The 17,337-nt window shown below is 37.0% G+C and overlaps 1 protein-coding gene across 1 annotated transcript; it reads right to left on the bottom strand.

Moving 5' to 3' along the window:
• Positions 1-772: 772 nt before the first annotated feature.
• chdh (choline dehydrogenase) lies at positions 773-16,627 on the bottom strand. Its single transcript, XM_051903613.1, has 7 exons — positions 15,808-16,627; positions 13,254-13,405; positions 10,435-10,564; positions 10,043-10,177; positions 5,845-5,987; positions 4,668-4,770; positions 773-2,062 (listed from the first exon to the last, which is right to left on the bottom strand). Exons 1-7 carry the CDS (start codon positions 16,541-16,543, stop codon positions 1,644-1,646), a joined length of 1,818 nt encoding a protein of 605 aa, XP_051759573.1. The 5' UTR covers positions 16,544-16,627; the 3' UTR covers positions 773-1,643.
• Positions 16,628-17,337: the final 710 nt, after the last annotated feature.

Here is a 17,337-nt window from a genome sequence, read left to right as displayed (position 1 = left end):
AAATGATTTATGTCACTTTCCAACTTTGTGCATAAGTTAAAGTCACAACTTTGGATGGAAACACAGCTAAGGTCATCATTTACTCTATCCAAATCTGTATGACTTTCTTTCCTCAAAGAAAAGAATATATTTAGATTTTTTCTGTGTTGTTAGAAAGAATGGTTAGTAAAGTTTTATGATTCAAAAGAACAAAAGCATATGACTTGTGCGCTATATTCCTAATATGACTCCACAGCAACGAATCATTCATTTGAGTCGGATCACTTCAATGACTCAGTTGATGCAGTTCACAAAATCAGTCAGATTTTAATGGAATATTTCATTATGTTATCAGAAAGAAATAAAGTTGTACGGGTTTAGAGAGTAAATGATGACAAATCTTTAAGGAGTAACACGTTCTACACTACTGTATGTTTGTCGACTCAAGGAAACCCCCAACCTTTTCTTTTCTAAATGTAATGTTTAGCACTTTTACAACAGCTCTTGACTGCCTGTATGTTCTAGACATTAAAGTGTATCTATTTTTTAACCAAATGTCTGACAGAGGCTTTAAAATCATATATACACTGAATAAATGGATGTATTCTGACAATGTTTTAATCTCACAGTATATGTGATTTCCTTTCATTTGATAAGAAACACTTCTGTATTGTAGATTTCTACATATACACTGTATATTCTGTACATTTGTTGTCATGGTTATGTACTAAATTAGTTATTTTCATTTTTGTTTTTCTTAAATTGTTTGCCTGTAAAAAGACATAAATCAATATTCAGGAGACTTCCAGGAGATCGTTTTATTCTTTTTGATTTAAGACAATTTGTTGTAGTGATTACATGTGTTTTCCATCATTTAAAATTAGTGTTTGTTATATTCTTTTTCTTATTCTACTCTAATTTAATAGTGTTTTAAAACCCATCGTAACAGTATAAAGAACACAGAAGTGTAAAGGTTCTCTCTTCTACACTTTGTAAACATTACAGAGTTATTTTCACATACACTTGGTTCCTGTTGTTAGGCTCAGCAGCTGAAAGGTTTCATTCACTCATAATTCTGTCATGCTGATAATGTGGAAATGCACTAAAGTTTCATTAAGACATTTATGTAAATAATCAAGATCACGTCTGGTCATATTTCACCTCAAAATCAAACTACAAATAAGGCAGTTAAACCCATTTCAGAACCATTAAGGTTTTTTGTATTGTTCTGAGCTGCATTACTGCAATGCACTGTAACATTAAATAAATTATGTATTATCAAATAATTATTGTACAAGCTTTAATTAATGCAGTAACACTTCACTATAAGGACCAATTAGTTAACATGTTAGTGTTTATCATTAGTTCATGTTAACTAATGAAACCTTATCGTAAACTGTTACCATTTATGCTTCATATTCTGATTTTGAGGAGAAAAACAAGAGATTCGCCTTTACGTGTTGTTATGGTCGTATGAATACACATCACATGATATATAAACATGTCAGCAATTATCCCTCTTTATAACGTACGTCTGAATTTAGCATGCATTGATATCGGTCACTTTCAGGATAACGCTAAGCTGCCTAAGACTAAAGAGTGGTTAGATCATGTGGCAGAATTAAACCCGGAGGCACGGCTCCCATCTGAAACATTCTCAGGTCTCATCTCTGCGTCTCGAGACTCTTGGGCCGGTAAACAGGAACTCCAGGGTCGTGAAGGGAGGGAATCCCTTTAATGGCGTCCGCCGCCTTCTCTGCGATCATTATGGTGGGGGCGTTCAAGTTCCCGCTGAGCATGCTGGGCATGATGGAGGCGTCCACCACCCTCAGCCCCTCCACACCGTACACGCGCAGATCCGGACCCACCACCGCCATGCTGTCCGCGGCGCTGCCCATCTTACACGTACAGGAGGGGTGGTAAGCGCTGTCCGCCTTCTGCCGAACGAAAGCGTCGATCTCCGCGTCAGATTGGACGGCAGGGCCGGGCAGCACCTCGGGGCCCCGGAACGGGTTGAAGGCCTCTTGAGCGAAGATTTCCCGCGTGAGCTTAACGCTCTCTCTGAACTCCCACACGTCAGTGTCTGTGGGACGGAGAACACGAGGCAGTGAGAATCAAGATATTTACTGGTATTTGGTCACAACAAATATACATCTCTCTAGACATGCCAAGATCTGAAATATTTTAATGGGTAGAAATTGTGGGGGTTGGCATCAAATATTGTTGTGCTTGAAGTCAAAAAGGTTGAGATCCAGTGGTTTGCATGGACTGTAGTCGAATTCCTAACAGAACGAAGGGCACCTCGGGCAGGGGACGCCATCTTTTGCAGCACTCCAAACGAAAGTGAACACCTGAATCCCTTCACAAATGGCCCTTCATTAATTCAATAAGTTTATTTATTTATCCCCTAGGGGAAAGTAAGTTTGCAGCATACTCGCACAGACATTTAACAATCACAGTTAGCATATATAAGCAATAATACATAAAAAAAGATCGCAACAGTCATACGCATTCGTCGTACGTCCAAAAGTGTTAACTTCCGCAATGTAGTACACATTGCCATGACGTTCTACACTACGCCATGACCAGGGTTGGGGAGTAACCGAATACATGTCACGGCGTTATGTAATCAGGATACAAAAATCCAGTAACTGTAATTCGTAATTAAATTCTGTAATTCTGTAATTAAAACTGTAAAACGTAGTACATCAAAAAACGTAGTAATTAGATTACAGTTACATTTTGAAAAAAGGGGGAATACTATCAGGATTACAATGGTTTCATTTAAAACTAAATAAATCATTATTTTGCCATAATTACACTATATTAAGCGCTGCTTGATTATACAGTAGTTCCTGGTTCTGTTGCCAGTGATGACTCTCGTGAGCCACCCGCTGGTGCATGAGCAAATAACACCCGTCTACAATCTCCTCAGACGCAGATTGAATCACTGCTGCTAGTTGAAACGATGCTGTCCGCAGGGATAAACGCTTTCAATTCATGAAAACTTCGCTGCTATTTTGTTTTCAAAGAACATGGTACAGTGCAAACTCTGCCTTCCAGCTACGAAAACACTTTCTTTATCAAAGGACTAAAAAAATAATCTGTAATACCATACTGTAGCCACTAGATGTCTGAATAGCCCTTTATATATATATATATATATATATATATATATATATATATATTCAGGGCTGTGTGTTCCCAAGTTGTGGAAATGAGACATGATTACTTAGTTTTAATAGGTTTTAAAAGTAACCAAAATGCTAAACATTAAAATAAAGCAAAACTATACTATTCATTGGTTATGATCTGATGTCACTTTTATATTTTTTTAAGCTCTAAACAACAACAACGATAATATTGCAATAGATAATTTATCTTTTTTTTTTTTATATTTCTATTGTTGAGACTCATTCAAAAGTATGGAACTTGTAACATTTAAAAACTTGCAGAAATTAAGAAATAATTAAAATTAAATTTAAAAATGCAATTTATTTACAGTAAAGTTGACCCCTTTCTTTCTTTATATATGTGACCTTGAAGTAATCCAAAAGTAATCAGATTGAAGTAATTTGTAACTGTAGCGGAATACATTTTTAAAGTAACCCTCCCAAATCGGGCTGACATACTACACTATAACGCATAGAATGTCATGGCATTGTGTGCTACGTTGCGGAAGTTAATGCTTTTTGGATGTACGTCGAATGTGTATGGCTGTCGCACCGGAAGTAAAAAAAAAACTTAAACTTAATAAAGTTTTAAATAAGGATATTTGTCTTACACAAATGCATTGATTCGCTTCAGAAGGCCTTTATTAACCCCCCATAGTCGTATGGATTAATTTTTTTATGGATGGGTGCATTTTTTTTTTGTCTTCAGAATTTGGGTTACCATTCACTCCCATTATAAACCCTGGAGGACTATGAATATTTTTAAATATATCTCTGATTGTGTTTGTCTGAAAGAAGATAGTCATATACACCTAGGATGGCTTGAGGGTGAGTAAATCATGGGATAATTTTCATTTTTGGCTGAACTATCCCGTTAAAACATTCAAACTTCAATCTTTTCAAAGTTATTTTAAACTTTCAGACCTGGCTTTGTCAAGCCAGCATCAACGTTTGTGACTAACTTTACTCATCTAGTTACACCTTGTAATGCACATTATGTAATGCATTGTGTGGTCTCATGAATAATTGTAACCACAGTTATAATACTTCTCTATTCAGTGAACACACCCTTAGAGAGTATAATGCATTAAAACTCATGACAAACAACCAATTTCAGATGTAACAAGGAATCTGCGAATATTATTATGCATTTTAACTTTAGTTACAATTATGAAAATATATAACGTACATTATGAATACCTTTATTATACATAAAAGCTTTAAGCAAAGTGTTACCAAACATTTGTTAATAATCTGAAGAACCTTTATCCAACATAAAGTACCTTTTGTGCAGCGAAAAGCTAACGTGGATGTTAAAGGTTCTTCATTAAACCATCGATGCCAATAAAGAACTTTTATTTTTTAAGATTGTAGAGAGACTCATCCACATGAGCATGCCCAAGTTTCATAACCCTTTTCCCTACAAGCTACTAGGGATGAAGAATAATAAGATTCCCTAATGTGGGAATCAACAGCTGCATTACACAGCAGAAGGTGAGATCAGAGTAAACGTACCGGTGGAAAGGTAGTTAGGCTGGATGATCGGGTGGGCCTTTGGGTCTTTACTCTTCAGTTTGATCCACCCAACACTGGTGCTCCTCATGGGTCCAACATGAACCTACAGATACAGATCATTCATACTGCATGAACAAGCTGCTTTGAAACAATCTGTAGAGTAGAAAGTGCTATAGAAATAAAGCTGGCTTGACCTGAAATCACCAGCATTCTGAGTAAGTCTGACTCACTAATAATCTTGCTCTTGATATGATTCGTAACGCATTGCTGCGGTTTACATACAAACACTTTGCTCTCCAGAATGTGAATGTTAGGTTACACCCACTACAGTAACGATAGGGTCGTTTAGTGACCTGTGTGAACACCCATCTTTAGGCTTGAGAAACACAGTGTTTGATTACCAACAGTAAAGCCCCGTTCACACCAAGAACAATGAATATAAAGATAACTATAACGATAACTATATTTGCGTCCGCGTTCTGTGGTTTCAAAGTGTGTACAACATGTTTTTGCAGTTCTTGTTGCATTTACACGGCTTTAACCAGCAGATGTCCTCAGCATGCACGTTTCGAGTGAATAGCTAGCGTAATCGATCTAATCTAACAGTGAATTTAACTGATGAAGTCAATATAGTAGAATTAAAAACAACGCCTTGAAGTTTCACTGCAACTTCAAAGGAAGGAAGACGAAACTAGTGCTGGATACCTGAGGTCATTTTATGTTACACTTTTTGCTAGCCTGGCATAATGATCTCATTGTTAATACTTCTCATCATTCATTCCGAGGATATGACCGATTGTTTTCCATCTATCCATTTTCTTGTATCCTTGAAAAGGGGGTTTGACTTGTCAAAAAGTGGTGGCTTATTTCTGGACCTCTGCGATTAACTTCTCCACAATGTCGTCTGCCATTTTAAATGCGCGAGCCCTTAAATTTGAATGGATTCTGATTGGCTGTCAGTGTTTTATCGCTCAACGGCTGGAAAAGAATCGTTCTGAAAGTGATACCAACGATATTGTTTCTCTATATTGTTATAGTTATAGCTGTGCTGTGGTGTAGACAGTGCTATTAGAACAGTTTTTAAAAATATATCTTTATTGTTATCTTTAAAGTTATTGTTCTTGGTGTAAATGGGCCTTAACACAGATACAGCAGACAGAAATCAAACCACTCAGACCTGGAAGGCCTCAATCTTGGATTTAACGCGACCGTGATCGATGACCTGAGAGGGCAGGAAGTGGAACTGAATATCAGGATGAGGAACGCCAGGACGACTGCGGATGAAACCGCCGCTCTCCAGATGAGCCGTAGCACCGTAGCCTACAGCAAAACACAAGCGTGTTACAGGAATAGTTCACTCAAAAATGAAAATCTTCCTTATTGTTTACTCACCCCAAGGTCATCTGAGATGCATATGACTTTCTTTCCTCCATTGAAGAGAAATTTGTTAGTTGTTGTAGTGATTTTACATGCATTTTTCCATCTTTTAACATGCTAATCATGTTAGCAATGTGCTAAAACATGCTAGCAACATGCTAACTCATGCCAACAACATACTAAATCATGCTAGTGACATGTTAACAACATGCTAATCATGTTAGCAAGCTGCTAATAATGCTAACAACATGGTAGCAACGTGTTAAAACATGCTAGCAACATGCTAATCATTCTAACAACATGCTAACAATGTGTTAAAACATGTTAACAACATGCTAATCATGTTAGCAAGCTGCTAATAATGCTAACAACATGGTAGCAACGTGTTAAAACATGCTAGCAACATGCTAATCATTCTAACAACATGCTAACAATGTGTTAAAACATGTTAACAACATGCTAAAACATGTTAGCAATGTGTTAAATCACGTTAGTAAAAATTTTTTTGTACTTTCTGTGAGTAAAACCTTCAAACTTCAAGCTTTTCAAAGTTATTTTAAACTTTCAGACCTGGCTTTGGCCATCGAAAAGAAATTAAAGTTTTTGAGGAAAACATTCCAGGATGTTTCTGCAAGTGAACGATGCCCAACATTGACTTTTTGACTGTCCAAAATCCATATTTAGACAGCTTCAAATGGCTCCTTATGACCCTACTCTTCTTGCTCTAGTGAAACCATCAGTCGCTAATCGAATAACATCAAAGACTATATACTTTTTAACTACAAATGTTCACCTTGGTCCAGCTCTGCAAAGAGTGTTCACGAGACGGTTGAGTTCATGACCTCTTGCGTTGGGAAGGTCACGCGTGACATAGATGGCAAGAACTGTCCCATTGTTTACAAGAAGACTGATACACAGCAATGACAACTTATTTTAGACAGCGCTGCTCCTCCACACTCCTTTTAAACTTTTTTTTTTTTAAACTCCTCCACACTCCTTTTATGATCATATAACACCAATTTTATCATCTCTTCACTGGTTACCTATTAAGTTCCGTATCGATTATAAAGTACTGCTAATGACCTATAAGGCTCTAAATGGTTTAGCTCCTGTGTACTTAACCGATCTTTTATCGCCCTACAATCCTTCACGCTCTTTAAGATCACAAAACTCTGGACTTCTGGTTGTACCTAGGATAGCTAAGTCCTCTAAAGGAGGGAGAGCGTTTTCACATTTGGCTCCTAAACTCTGGAATAGCCTTCCTGATAATGTTCGGGGCTCAGACTCGCTCACCCAGTTTAAATCTAGATTAAAGACACATCTCTTCAGCCAAGCATTCACATAATCCATCTCATATCAAATCAATTGCACATGACTATCTTTGCTTAATGTTATGAACAGCAGCTATGCTAATTATTCTCCATTTGCTTTTCTGTTTTACCTCGGGACGCCCGTCCCGAGGTGACTAGAGAGTACATCAGTTTCAGTTTGGATCCAGCCTCTTAAGAAGACCTCAGATGACTAAAACTTTGGAAGAGACGGCGCCAACTCCTGCGAGGACTTCAGAAGATGCAACATCTGGATCAACACGCACATTCACATTCTATAAATCCTAGTTATTGTTAATATGTAATTCATTTTTCCAGGAGCTCTTTGCTTCTACCTCCAATTAAATTGCTAACAGTGATTGTATGTTAATCGCCTAAATTATTACATTATTAGCTATCTGCAGTCTCCAAATTGTAATGTTGATATGCATTCTCTGTAAAGCTGCTTTGAAACGATATGTATCGTGAAAAGCGCTATACAAATAAATGTGAATTGAATTGAATTAAACAATTTTGCCATCTATGTCATGTGAGAGGTCATGAACTCAATCTAAGCTTTATATAATAAATATAATCTTTGATTTTATTCTGAAAATGACTGATGGTTTTGCTAGAGAAGATCTTTGTTTCGTCGGCAGGGGTCAAGTGTAGCCCTTTGAAGCTGCCTAAACATGGATTTTGGACCATCAAAATGGTCCATGTTGGGCACCGTTCACTTGCAGAAAAATCCTGGAATGTTTTCCTCCAAAACCTTAATTTCTCTTCAGCTGAAGAAAGAAAGTCATATATATCTTGGATGGCCTGGGGTGAGTAAATAATCAGCAAATGTTGAGGATGTTTCCATTAGAACTGAACATACTGAAAACCTTCAATCAAGGCCAGTATTAAATGAGTGAATCTCATGAAAACATGCAGAGCTCACAAAAGAAATCAGGACTGTTGATTGTCATTAGATTTTGGTGATGTTTTATTCGTTTGGCAGATGTTTGATTTCAAAGTGACTTGCATTGCTCTGAAGACACTCATTTTATCAGTTCATGCACTGCCTGGGAATCGAATCCATGACTTTGGCGCACCATAATATATAGTTTGTGCTACATTTATTTATATATTAATGGGTCACACTTTACGTAAGGTGTTTTTAACTACTCTTTACTCACATTAAATAAAATAAGTTATGTATAATCTACTTACTGTGTTGATGTTGTATTGCAAAACACTTGTGCTGCTATTGAGGTGAGATATGGGTAAAGTTAGGACAAGTTTGCTGGTATGTGTGCTATTTAAGGGTGGGTTAATGGTCAACAGTGTCATTACAGAAGGAATTACAGGAATGTAGTATTTTTAAATATAAGAACATGCAAAGCATGCATGTACACCAGTGGTTTTCAACCGTTTTGATTCCAAGTTGACTACAACAAGATACAAAGGCATAATGGTTTTTCTAGTTGTTTGTGATTTACTGAATAAGGACTAGGGTTGCAAAGGGGTGGAACATTTCTGGTAACTTTCCAGAAACTTTCCATGAGAAGTTAAGCTGGGGAATTTTTGAAATATTCCAAGATGTAAACTTAACTGGAATTAATTGAAACATTTTTTTAAATATAAACATTCTGTTTTGTCATAAGCAGACATGCATGCAAACTAATACATTTTTGACTGATTTATTTCTGACTAGAACTTTAATCAATTATTTTATTGAACAACAGAAAAGCATGAACATAGAATAAAATACACATATTTTCTATGACCCCCAAAATATAAATGAAACGTAAATGAACGGCCAAAATGCATAAAAAGTTTTCTGTTTGTAGTTGAAAACTGTGTTGTGTAAACGGCCCCTGAATTTGCATTAAAACTGGTTGTTTTAACCAAGATTATGCTGCAAGATGTTTCTTTTCAACTACATTTAAGTTCCCTGTTAAAGGCTAACTTGCAATTAATGAATTGCAAATTTTTTGTTTACTCCCATTATTTCCCATTAATTCCCATTAATTTTCATATATTTTCGTTAATTCTCATGAAAAGGTTCCAACTTTGAAAATTCCTAGAATTTTGCAACCCTAATAAGGACTAAATATAAGGATTTTTAACTCACAATGTTGACCCAATACAACATTTTAGAGCTTGGTGCAAGAATAAAATGTATTATTCAATATAAAAATGCACATGGAGTCTTAATATTTTAATTTGTTTGACTTTTCCAGGTCGAGAAATTACACTTTTAAAATGAGGCTTCCTCATATATCCTGATTTTCCGAGACAGATGGAATCCTGAACAATTGTTGATTAATAAAATAAAATATAATAAAAAAAAAATTTTAAAAAAGAAAGAAAAGAATTTTAATTGTTTTATCTTATTTTAAAGCTTTGTTTTGACTCAGTGCATAAAATTTTGTCACCCCAGGTTGAGACGAACACAATAAGTTTACTAATTTAAATCTTAGTACATAAAGTAGCAGTTAAAGACACCTAATATAAAGTGACCCGTTAATAAAAGCTTCAGTAACACTTTACAACTGAACACATCATTTAATCTCAGGAATGAGAATAAGATTGTATTATGGCAATAAAAATCTCTATCTCTATTTTTCTTTTAGGGTGATATGACCATGTTCTTGGTGAGATGCACACAAATAACCAGAGCTCTTATCGAAGGTTCAGACATACCTGTGAATTTGAGAAGCCATTCCATGCCGATCTTCAGCATATGGAAGGGCTTCTGGGCTTTGTACAGAGTGATGGGTTGAGTACAGCGATGCTGCACATACAGCTCCAGATGGTCCTGAAGATTCATGCCCACACCTGGCAACACACGACAAGACAAGTCCTTCATAAGCAGTGTCCAAAGACATAAATTCATCTGAAATTACCCCAAAGAATCCACCTCCCGCCCAACAGTCCTATATCACAGTAGAGGTCATAGGTTCAATTGAGTCAGTTGGCCAGAAACACCTATTTTATTCCCCCGCCAAAGCCAGCATCGACTCGCATTCGGAGCATAATGTGTGATCTGTGGAGAGGGGAGATCTTGGAGGGCACAAAGAACGAAATGAGGTCACCTGGGAGATGCTGTGTCACCGGAATATCGTGTTTGCGAAGCTCATCTGCGTTTCCCACTCCAGACAGCAGGAGGAGCTGCGGAGAGTTTATGGCTCCACCGCTGAGAATGACCTCCTTATCAGCAAACACCTGAAGTAAACGTGTCAACATGTAACTTATCTATTCTTCATATATAACTTCAGAAGAAATGAGTGAGAAGGAAAGACTGAAACTGAAGATAAGCCACGGTGCGTGAGTGGGACAGGAACTGATGTCAGCACAATCACCTCTGTCATCGCTTATCAGCAGTCTGTTTTCAGAGCTGATGGAAAAAAAAGACCCAGTTTTGCAACTGTGACACAATATGTAGGTCGATCACACAGATTGCACAACCTGCCTGCTGAAGTTTTCTCGGTCACAAGATGATTCTGGACAAACGCTTCAGATGTTTAAATAGATCAGCTCCTGAATTATCCAGGAAAATGCTGCTTTCATTGCCAGTAAACCAGTGGTGGACAGTAACGCAGCAGTTTAAAGGGATAGTTCACCCAAAAATGAAAATTAGCCCATGATTTACTCACCCTCAAGCCATCCTAGGTGTATATGACTTTCTTCTTTCAGCCAAACACAACCTGAGTTATATTAAAAAAAATATCCTGGCTCTTCCAAGCTTCATAATGGGAGTGAATGGTTTCCGAGATTTTGAAGCCCAAAAAAGCACATCCATCCATCATAAAAGTAATCCATACGGCTCCAGGAGGTTAATAAAGGCCTTCTGAAGAGAAGTGATGCATTTTTGTAAGAAAAATATCCATATTTAAAACTTTATAAACTATAATCACTGGTTTCAAGTCGAGTTCCGGTGGACGAGTGACCTCTGACCCGACGGTAACAAGTGATGCAACTCAACACTACAAATGCAAGACTTAACTACTCAAGGACAAAGCCATATCATCCTTCTACAATACTAATAAATCACTCACATATGCAACTAAGTGACTAAATAATGTCTGTCATTAGCCCATGGCTAGTAAATTGTTCGATTTCACAATTTCACAATAGAGACTAAGAATAAGTTAAGAACAGATTTATCTTCACTGCTATGACCGATGTAGGACTCCTACACACTGACTGAATTTGACAGGAAGGAATGCGTGAGCTCATTTATCCAGCTGTAGAATGAGATGTTTTGAATTTAAATAAAGCGAGAATACAGGGAATTGGATCACAAACATTAGCATTTTCCTTCTTCATCTTTACAGTGCACTGTTCCCATTGATATCACTGGATTTGCATTGTAACAGTCTCTTCTTCACTCCAGTGCATCACTTTGACATTTTGAAAACCACTGTGTTTAACAAGTTGACGTGATATCAGCCTACATCAGTGTTTTTTTATTTAACCACAGCAAACAGTTCCTAATAAACTTATCAAATGTTTGTTTACCTGGAAGATAACAGTGTCAGTAAAGAGCATGTGATGTGGGAAAAAGGTTAATTATCAGTTGTGAGCTGAATATTTGTGTTGTGCGTCATTTCCAAACAAAAACTGCAAAAATGTTATTTGCGTGTATTAGGGTTCATATAATTCTAGCTATTGTTTAGGAGGGTGTTTAATATGTCATAAATATTTGAAATACCACACAACCACAGAAAGGAGAGTGGTTTGATGTTATGAAAAGTTCATCTTGGTTCAGAAAAATTGACCAAAAAATAAATAAATAAAAATCCATGAATACATGTGATATATGTAGAGTTTTTAAATGAAGCCAAAGAATTAAAGTTTATGTCACTAAGCAATAGGGCTGGGCATTGGCACAAATTTCATGATTAGATTTCGATTCACAAGATCGTGATTCGATTCAAATTCACTATCGATTCATATCAGGTACAGTACATGGCAAACTTTCTCAAGGAAAATCTTTCAACTAATGCTGTAAACTATACAAGGAGTCAGCTGGTACATTTCTGTAATGTTAAAGGTAAAATTAACTACATAAACACTTAAATTACACAGCTTTTATAATAATAACAACAACATTATACTAACTTTATGATTACATAATTATGTTTTTACTCCAATTTTTTTTAAAAATATAAACATTTAAATTGTGACCGTCTTAACTTTTTTCATGACAATTTATTCAAACATACATTGAATATAGAAAAATATATAATGAATATGTAATATAGTACATATATTAATCAAAACGCTCCTCTCTAGAGTTCATTTTCTAGCTGACTATCGAGTTTATGGTCAATGAATGTCTTTTCTGAGGTAAATGTGACGTTATGTGACATGTTGTTCTCAAGCTGTTTTATTGACGTCTTTCCGCAGTTGAAACACTGATTAATCGATCATGAGACATGATTCATTTCAGTAAGTTGTTCTGTATCTTCTGATGTTCAGTCATGTTTATTTGCTGATGTAACATGTAGTGAAGAGGAAGATATGATCGCTTCAACTACAGCGATCTGTCACCACACATTAAACAGACACAAAAACACAGTTATTGACAGAATTTTTTTAATAAAATTGACAGAATTTGAAATTTGAGGCTTTGTTTCATATCAAAAGTAACAAATCACAAAGCGTACTGGGATTTATTGGATGGGATGTACGCTACAAAGTTTTGTTCATTCATCATCTGAAAACAGCATAAACTAAAAGATGGGATTTAAGAATCGACACAGGTTCATAAAAATGAGAATCGATTAAAACCGAGAAATCAATATTTTTTACCCAGCCCTACTAATCAACACAACAGCCAGTCTGGAGCAAAGTATGTCGCAAACTTAAATGCAGTGTGAAAAGCTCATTTGACACATGATTGTTTTACCTTTTTCATCTGTCCATTCTGCTGGTACTCCACCCCTCGCGCACGCGTCCCATCAAACAGGATACGGGTCACCATGCAGCGCACTTCTGTTCTCAGGTTGGGTCTGGACAGCGCAGGCCGAAGGTAAGCACTAGCTGTGCTCCATCGCTTACCTGTGGGAGAAAAATAGAGACGGTGATTTTGATTTTGTTTATTACAGACTCTAGTGCAGAATTACTGCTCACATTCATACCAAGTATTAAACTGCTCCAGACATTAATTATTCCTCAGATCATGTGCTCAAGGGAAAATGTATGCTACTAACTTTGCTAAGGGACTAGTTCTGGGTGGAATGATGATATGTATTGTGGTGATGATATAATTGTGCATAAATATATCCATGTACCACAGTATTACATAAAGTTATTGACACATTTGAGTGATAAAGAAACATGTATGAATGAAAAAAACTAAAAGTGGGATGTATGTCATATTAAAAAGTGTTATTAAGCACAATAAGCCGTGAAATGATTGACTTGCGTGCTGACTGACAGACAATCGATGCGCGCACAGCATACGATCACAAGTTCAGTTCTCTTTCGTGGCTTTTTGCACTTGAATGGTCAAATACACGCAATTATATCAAAACGCCCATCATGTGGAGTATTCATGTAAACACAGTCTGTTAGGTCTAAAGTAAATGTAAACAGTGGGATGAAAACCGGCTGTGTGTCAGTATATTGGACCCATGCATTAAGCTTTAAAGTGACAGCAGCCTAATAAACTTGCTGCCGTCTGTCAATGTTAATCAAACAATAAAAGACAGAGAAAAATCACACATTGCTCTTGCCTGAATGACTTTTGTATCTTTTATAAGAATCAATTTATAATAAATTCATACAGTGAAGACTATGCAGTGTTTTATTTTTATATTTGATTATTCAATTTCTGTAGTATTTCTTACAACATGTTGAATAAATCTAGTGAACCTAAAAAAGGTTTATTTAATTTGTATCTTTGTTCTGTTGTATTTGTGCTATTGTTTGAGATTTGCTTTGCTCTTATTCTTAATAACAAAAATAAAACAACAGTAACTATTGTGATATATATCGTTATCAGGAAATAAAATTTCTCATATCGCCCATCCCTATAAGTGACCAGACTTTTGTTCTTCTCATGGCTAAAACGAGTCAGAAAAGCAAGTCCAGTTGAGCGTCCATTTACCATATATGTGAATAAAAGCCTAAACTAAATCTATTTATCATGTAAAGCAATCGTGTCTGTTCAGAAGACTTGGATTAAACTGCTCGATTTATATGAATTTATTTTACTTTATGAATGTTTTGAACAGTCAAACTAGTGCTGCTCGATTATGGCAAAAATCATAATCACGATTATTTTGGTCAATATTGAAATCATGATTATTTAACATGATTATTGGTGGGTGATATGATCAAAGTCTTTGGAAAAAAAATGATCAAAGTCTTATTTCATGATATGAGTAATTTTAAATGTCAACGAAATTTTACAATTATCAGCAAAAACTAATACTAGGTTAATTAACGTAAAGTAAAAAATTCCTCAAAACAGTTACAGAAAACAAGTAAACAGTCAGCAATACTGACTAATCAAACAAAACCAACAGAACGGGAGATGTACTAACAGTAGTTTTCAGATAACGAATAGATTACAACAGAAATTGAATAAAGTCATCAAATGTAAAACAACAATGCTGTATACATTAAATATAGACTAATCTTTATTAAAACTACAAAAGTTATTCATTCAAGGGCAGTGAGTGATTTTATCTTTGTCTTTTGTTTGATTTATAATAACGACTGCAGCAGATTTATTAGGTTGCGGTCACTTTAAGAGCTGCATGGATCCAATATACTGTTACATGCATATTGTTTCTCAACTGTTTACATTCACTTAAGATATAACCGACTGTGTTTACGAAGATACACATATGCATTCTTTTACAGAGCACTCGCACCAAACGCGCATGCCTATCCCCCTTATTTTTACAGTTTACTGCACTTTGGTAATACACATGTGCATCAAGTCACCGTTTTCACAAATTCGTGTTTTTGCAGTTTACAGGCAGATGATAACGGTATCGTTTTCAAATACTTACACTTTGAAACCTGTTTTCAAAAGTTTGCGTTTTCAGGCCACCAAAACTCTGTTGTCGTGTAAATGAACAGCCAAAACGCATAAAAAGTTTTCCGTTTTTAGTTGAAAATGGTGTCGTGTAAACAGTCCCTTAGGGAGGAACAAAAATGCATCACTCTGAAGGAAAGGATGGTGTGCTGGACGGAATGTGGCAGAGGCACAGTTATCATTTTTTGATTATCTTGTTTTTATAATCTTTGGAAAACAAAATCGAAAAAAAATCATTTACGATTAATTGCACAGCCCTAAGTCAAAAGGACAGAAATTGCTCAGATTACATTAAAAATGTCTTCATTTGTGTTTTGAAGATGAACAAAAGTCTTGTGGGTTTAGAATGACATGAGGGTGGGAAAATTGATGACAATTTTTTCATTTTTGTGTGAACTGTCCTAACATTTACCTCTGTGGATGGTCATATCCATCCAGCCCACTCCTTCCTGCTGGAATCCATTCATATCATCTGTAAAGGGGTATCCAGCCTGCTGGCCCGCTTTGATGAACGCGTGGTGCAGAGGGTGATCGGTCTTTCCTCGCGTCACATGCAGCGGGCCGTCGCCCCCTCGGTATCGGTTGGCTCCAAGCTCATGCGTCTGGGCCTTTCGGAAGTACGGCAGACAGTGATCGTAGTCCCAGCCTTCAGCTCCCTCCCTCTGCCAGCGGTTGTAGTCCTCTGCGTGGCCCCGAATGTACACCATGGCATTGAGCGACGACGATCCGCCCCAAACACGGCCGCGCGGCCAGTACATCACCCTGTCATCCATGTGTGCCTGAGGTAATGTATGGTAATACCAGTTATACTTGTCGTCGCAGAGGTTATAGGTCAGAGCGGCGGGCATGTGGATCTTCCAGGACAGACGGGTGCTTCCCAGCTGCTTGTCTTTGGGTCCGGCTTCCAGAAGGAGCACCGAATCGGACGCATTCTCTGACAGACGGTTGGCCAGAACGCAACCTGCAGATCCAGCTCCAACGATAACATAGCTGCAGGACGCTGTGCTCTTATTCACTGCCGTACTGTTACACCTGTGATGATAGATGTGGTTTTGTAGCAGCGCTGGACATGAGTGTGGGAAGCGTAACACGCCCATGTACCTACGAATGCTGGAGGTGAGCCTCACAGACGACGAGAAGCAAGTCATACTGACGGAGACCACAGCCTTCAAAGTGCTGCACTGATGCTTATCTGCAGCCTTGAGAAAGCAAAGGCAGAGAACACTGCATTAAACACACAAGGTGATACAGGATATAGTGCATATATATAGTGAATTTAGTGCATACATAGTGCTTGCTGGTTCACACACTTTCCTTTTGTCACTACAGGATAAGGATTTATTAAAAAAAATTATATATATGTGTGTGTTAAAGGGGTCATAAGATGAGGAATCAAATTTGCTTTGATCTTGTCTTTGTACCATTAAAACATCCTGTAAGTTTAATAGCTTAAATCGTCCTCCTCATTTTAAACATAGCATTTATTTAATCAAGCTTCAAAAACGGCTTGTTTGGATATTGGGTGACCTGTCACATCACACAGGCAAATACATTTGCATATGCCTGCCTCCAGAGCAAGACACTGACGAATAGTTATACATCATCGCACCATAAGATCCACCCACTGCCGTTCAGTCACTGACAATTGCCTACACCCAATGTTCGCGGCGCACCAAAAGCAAATAGAACCCATTGTAATGACTGACGCTGTCTACGCTGATACAGTATACAGATGTGCGTTCAGTTTCTGAAGTCATTATAATCACTGACGCCGTCTACGCTGATACAGTATACAGATGTGCGTTCAGTTACTGAAGTCATTATAATCACTGACGCTGTCTACGCTGATACAGTATACAGATGTGCGTTCAGTTACTGAAGTCATTATAATGACTGACGCCGTCTACGCTGATACAGTATACAGATGTGCGTTCAGTTACTG

This window comes from Ctenopharyngodon idella, chromosome 8 (assembly GCF_019924925.1).
Source record: "Ctenopharyngodon idella isolate HZGC_01 chromosome 8, HZGC01, whole genome shotgun sequence".
NCBI classification, from domain to species: Eukaryota; Metazoa; Chordata; class Actinopteri; order Cypriniformes; family Xenocyprididae; genus Ctenopharyngodon; species Ctenopharyngodon idella.
This window is presented reverse-complemented; position numbering and strand designations above follow the sequence as displayed.

Excerpts from the sequence above, each read along its gene's own strand:
- chdh (XM_051903613.1), bottom strand. The coding sequence starts at position 16,543 with ATGACTTGCTTCTCGTCGTCTGTGAGGCTCACCTCCAGCATTCGTAGG. Across the intron at positions 13,406-15,807 it reads GGATATGACCATCCACAGAG|GTAAGCGATGGAGCACAGCT; the intron begins GTAAATGTTAGG and ends TTTCTCCCACAG. Across the intron at positions 5,988-10,042 it reads ATGGCTTCTCAAATTCACAG|GCTACGGTGCTACGGCTCAT; the intron begins GTATGTCTGAAC and ends GTTTTGCTGTAG.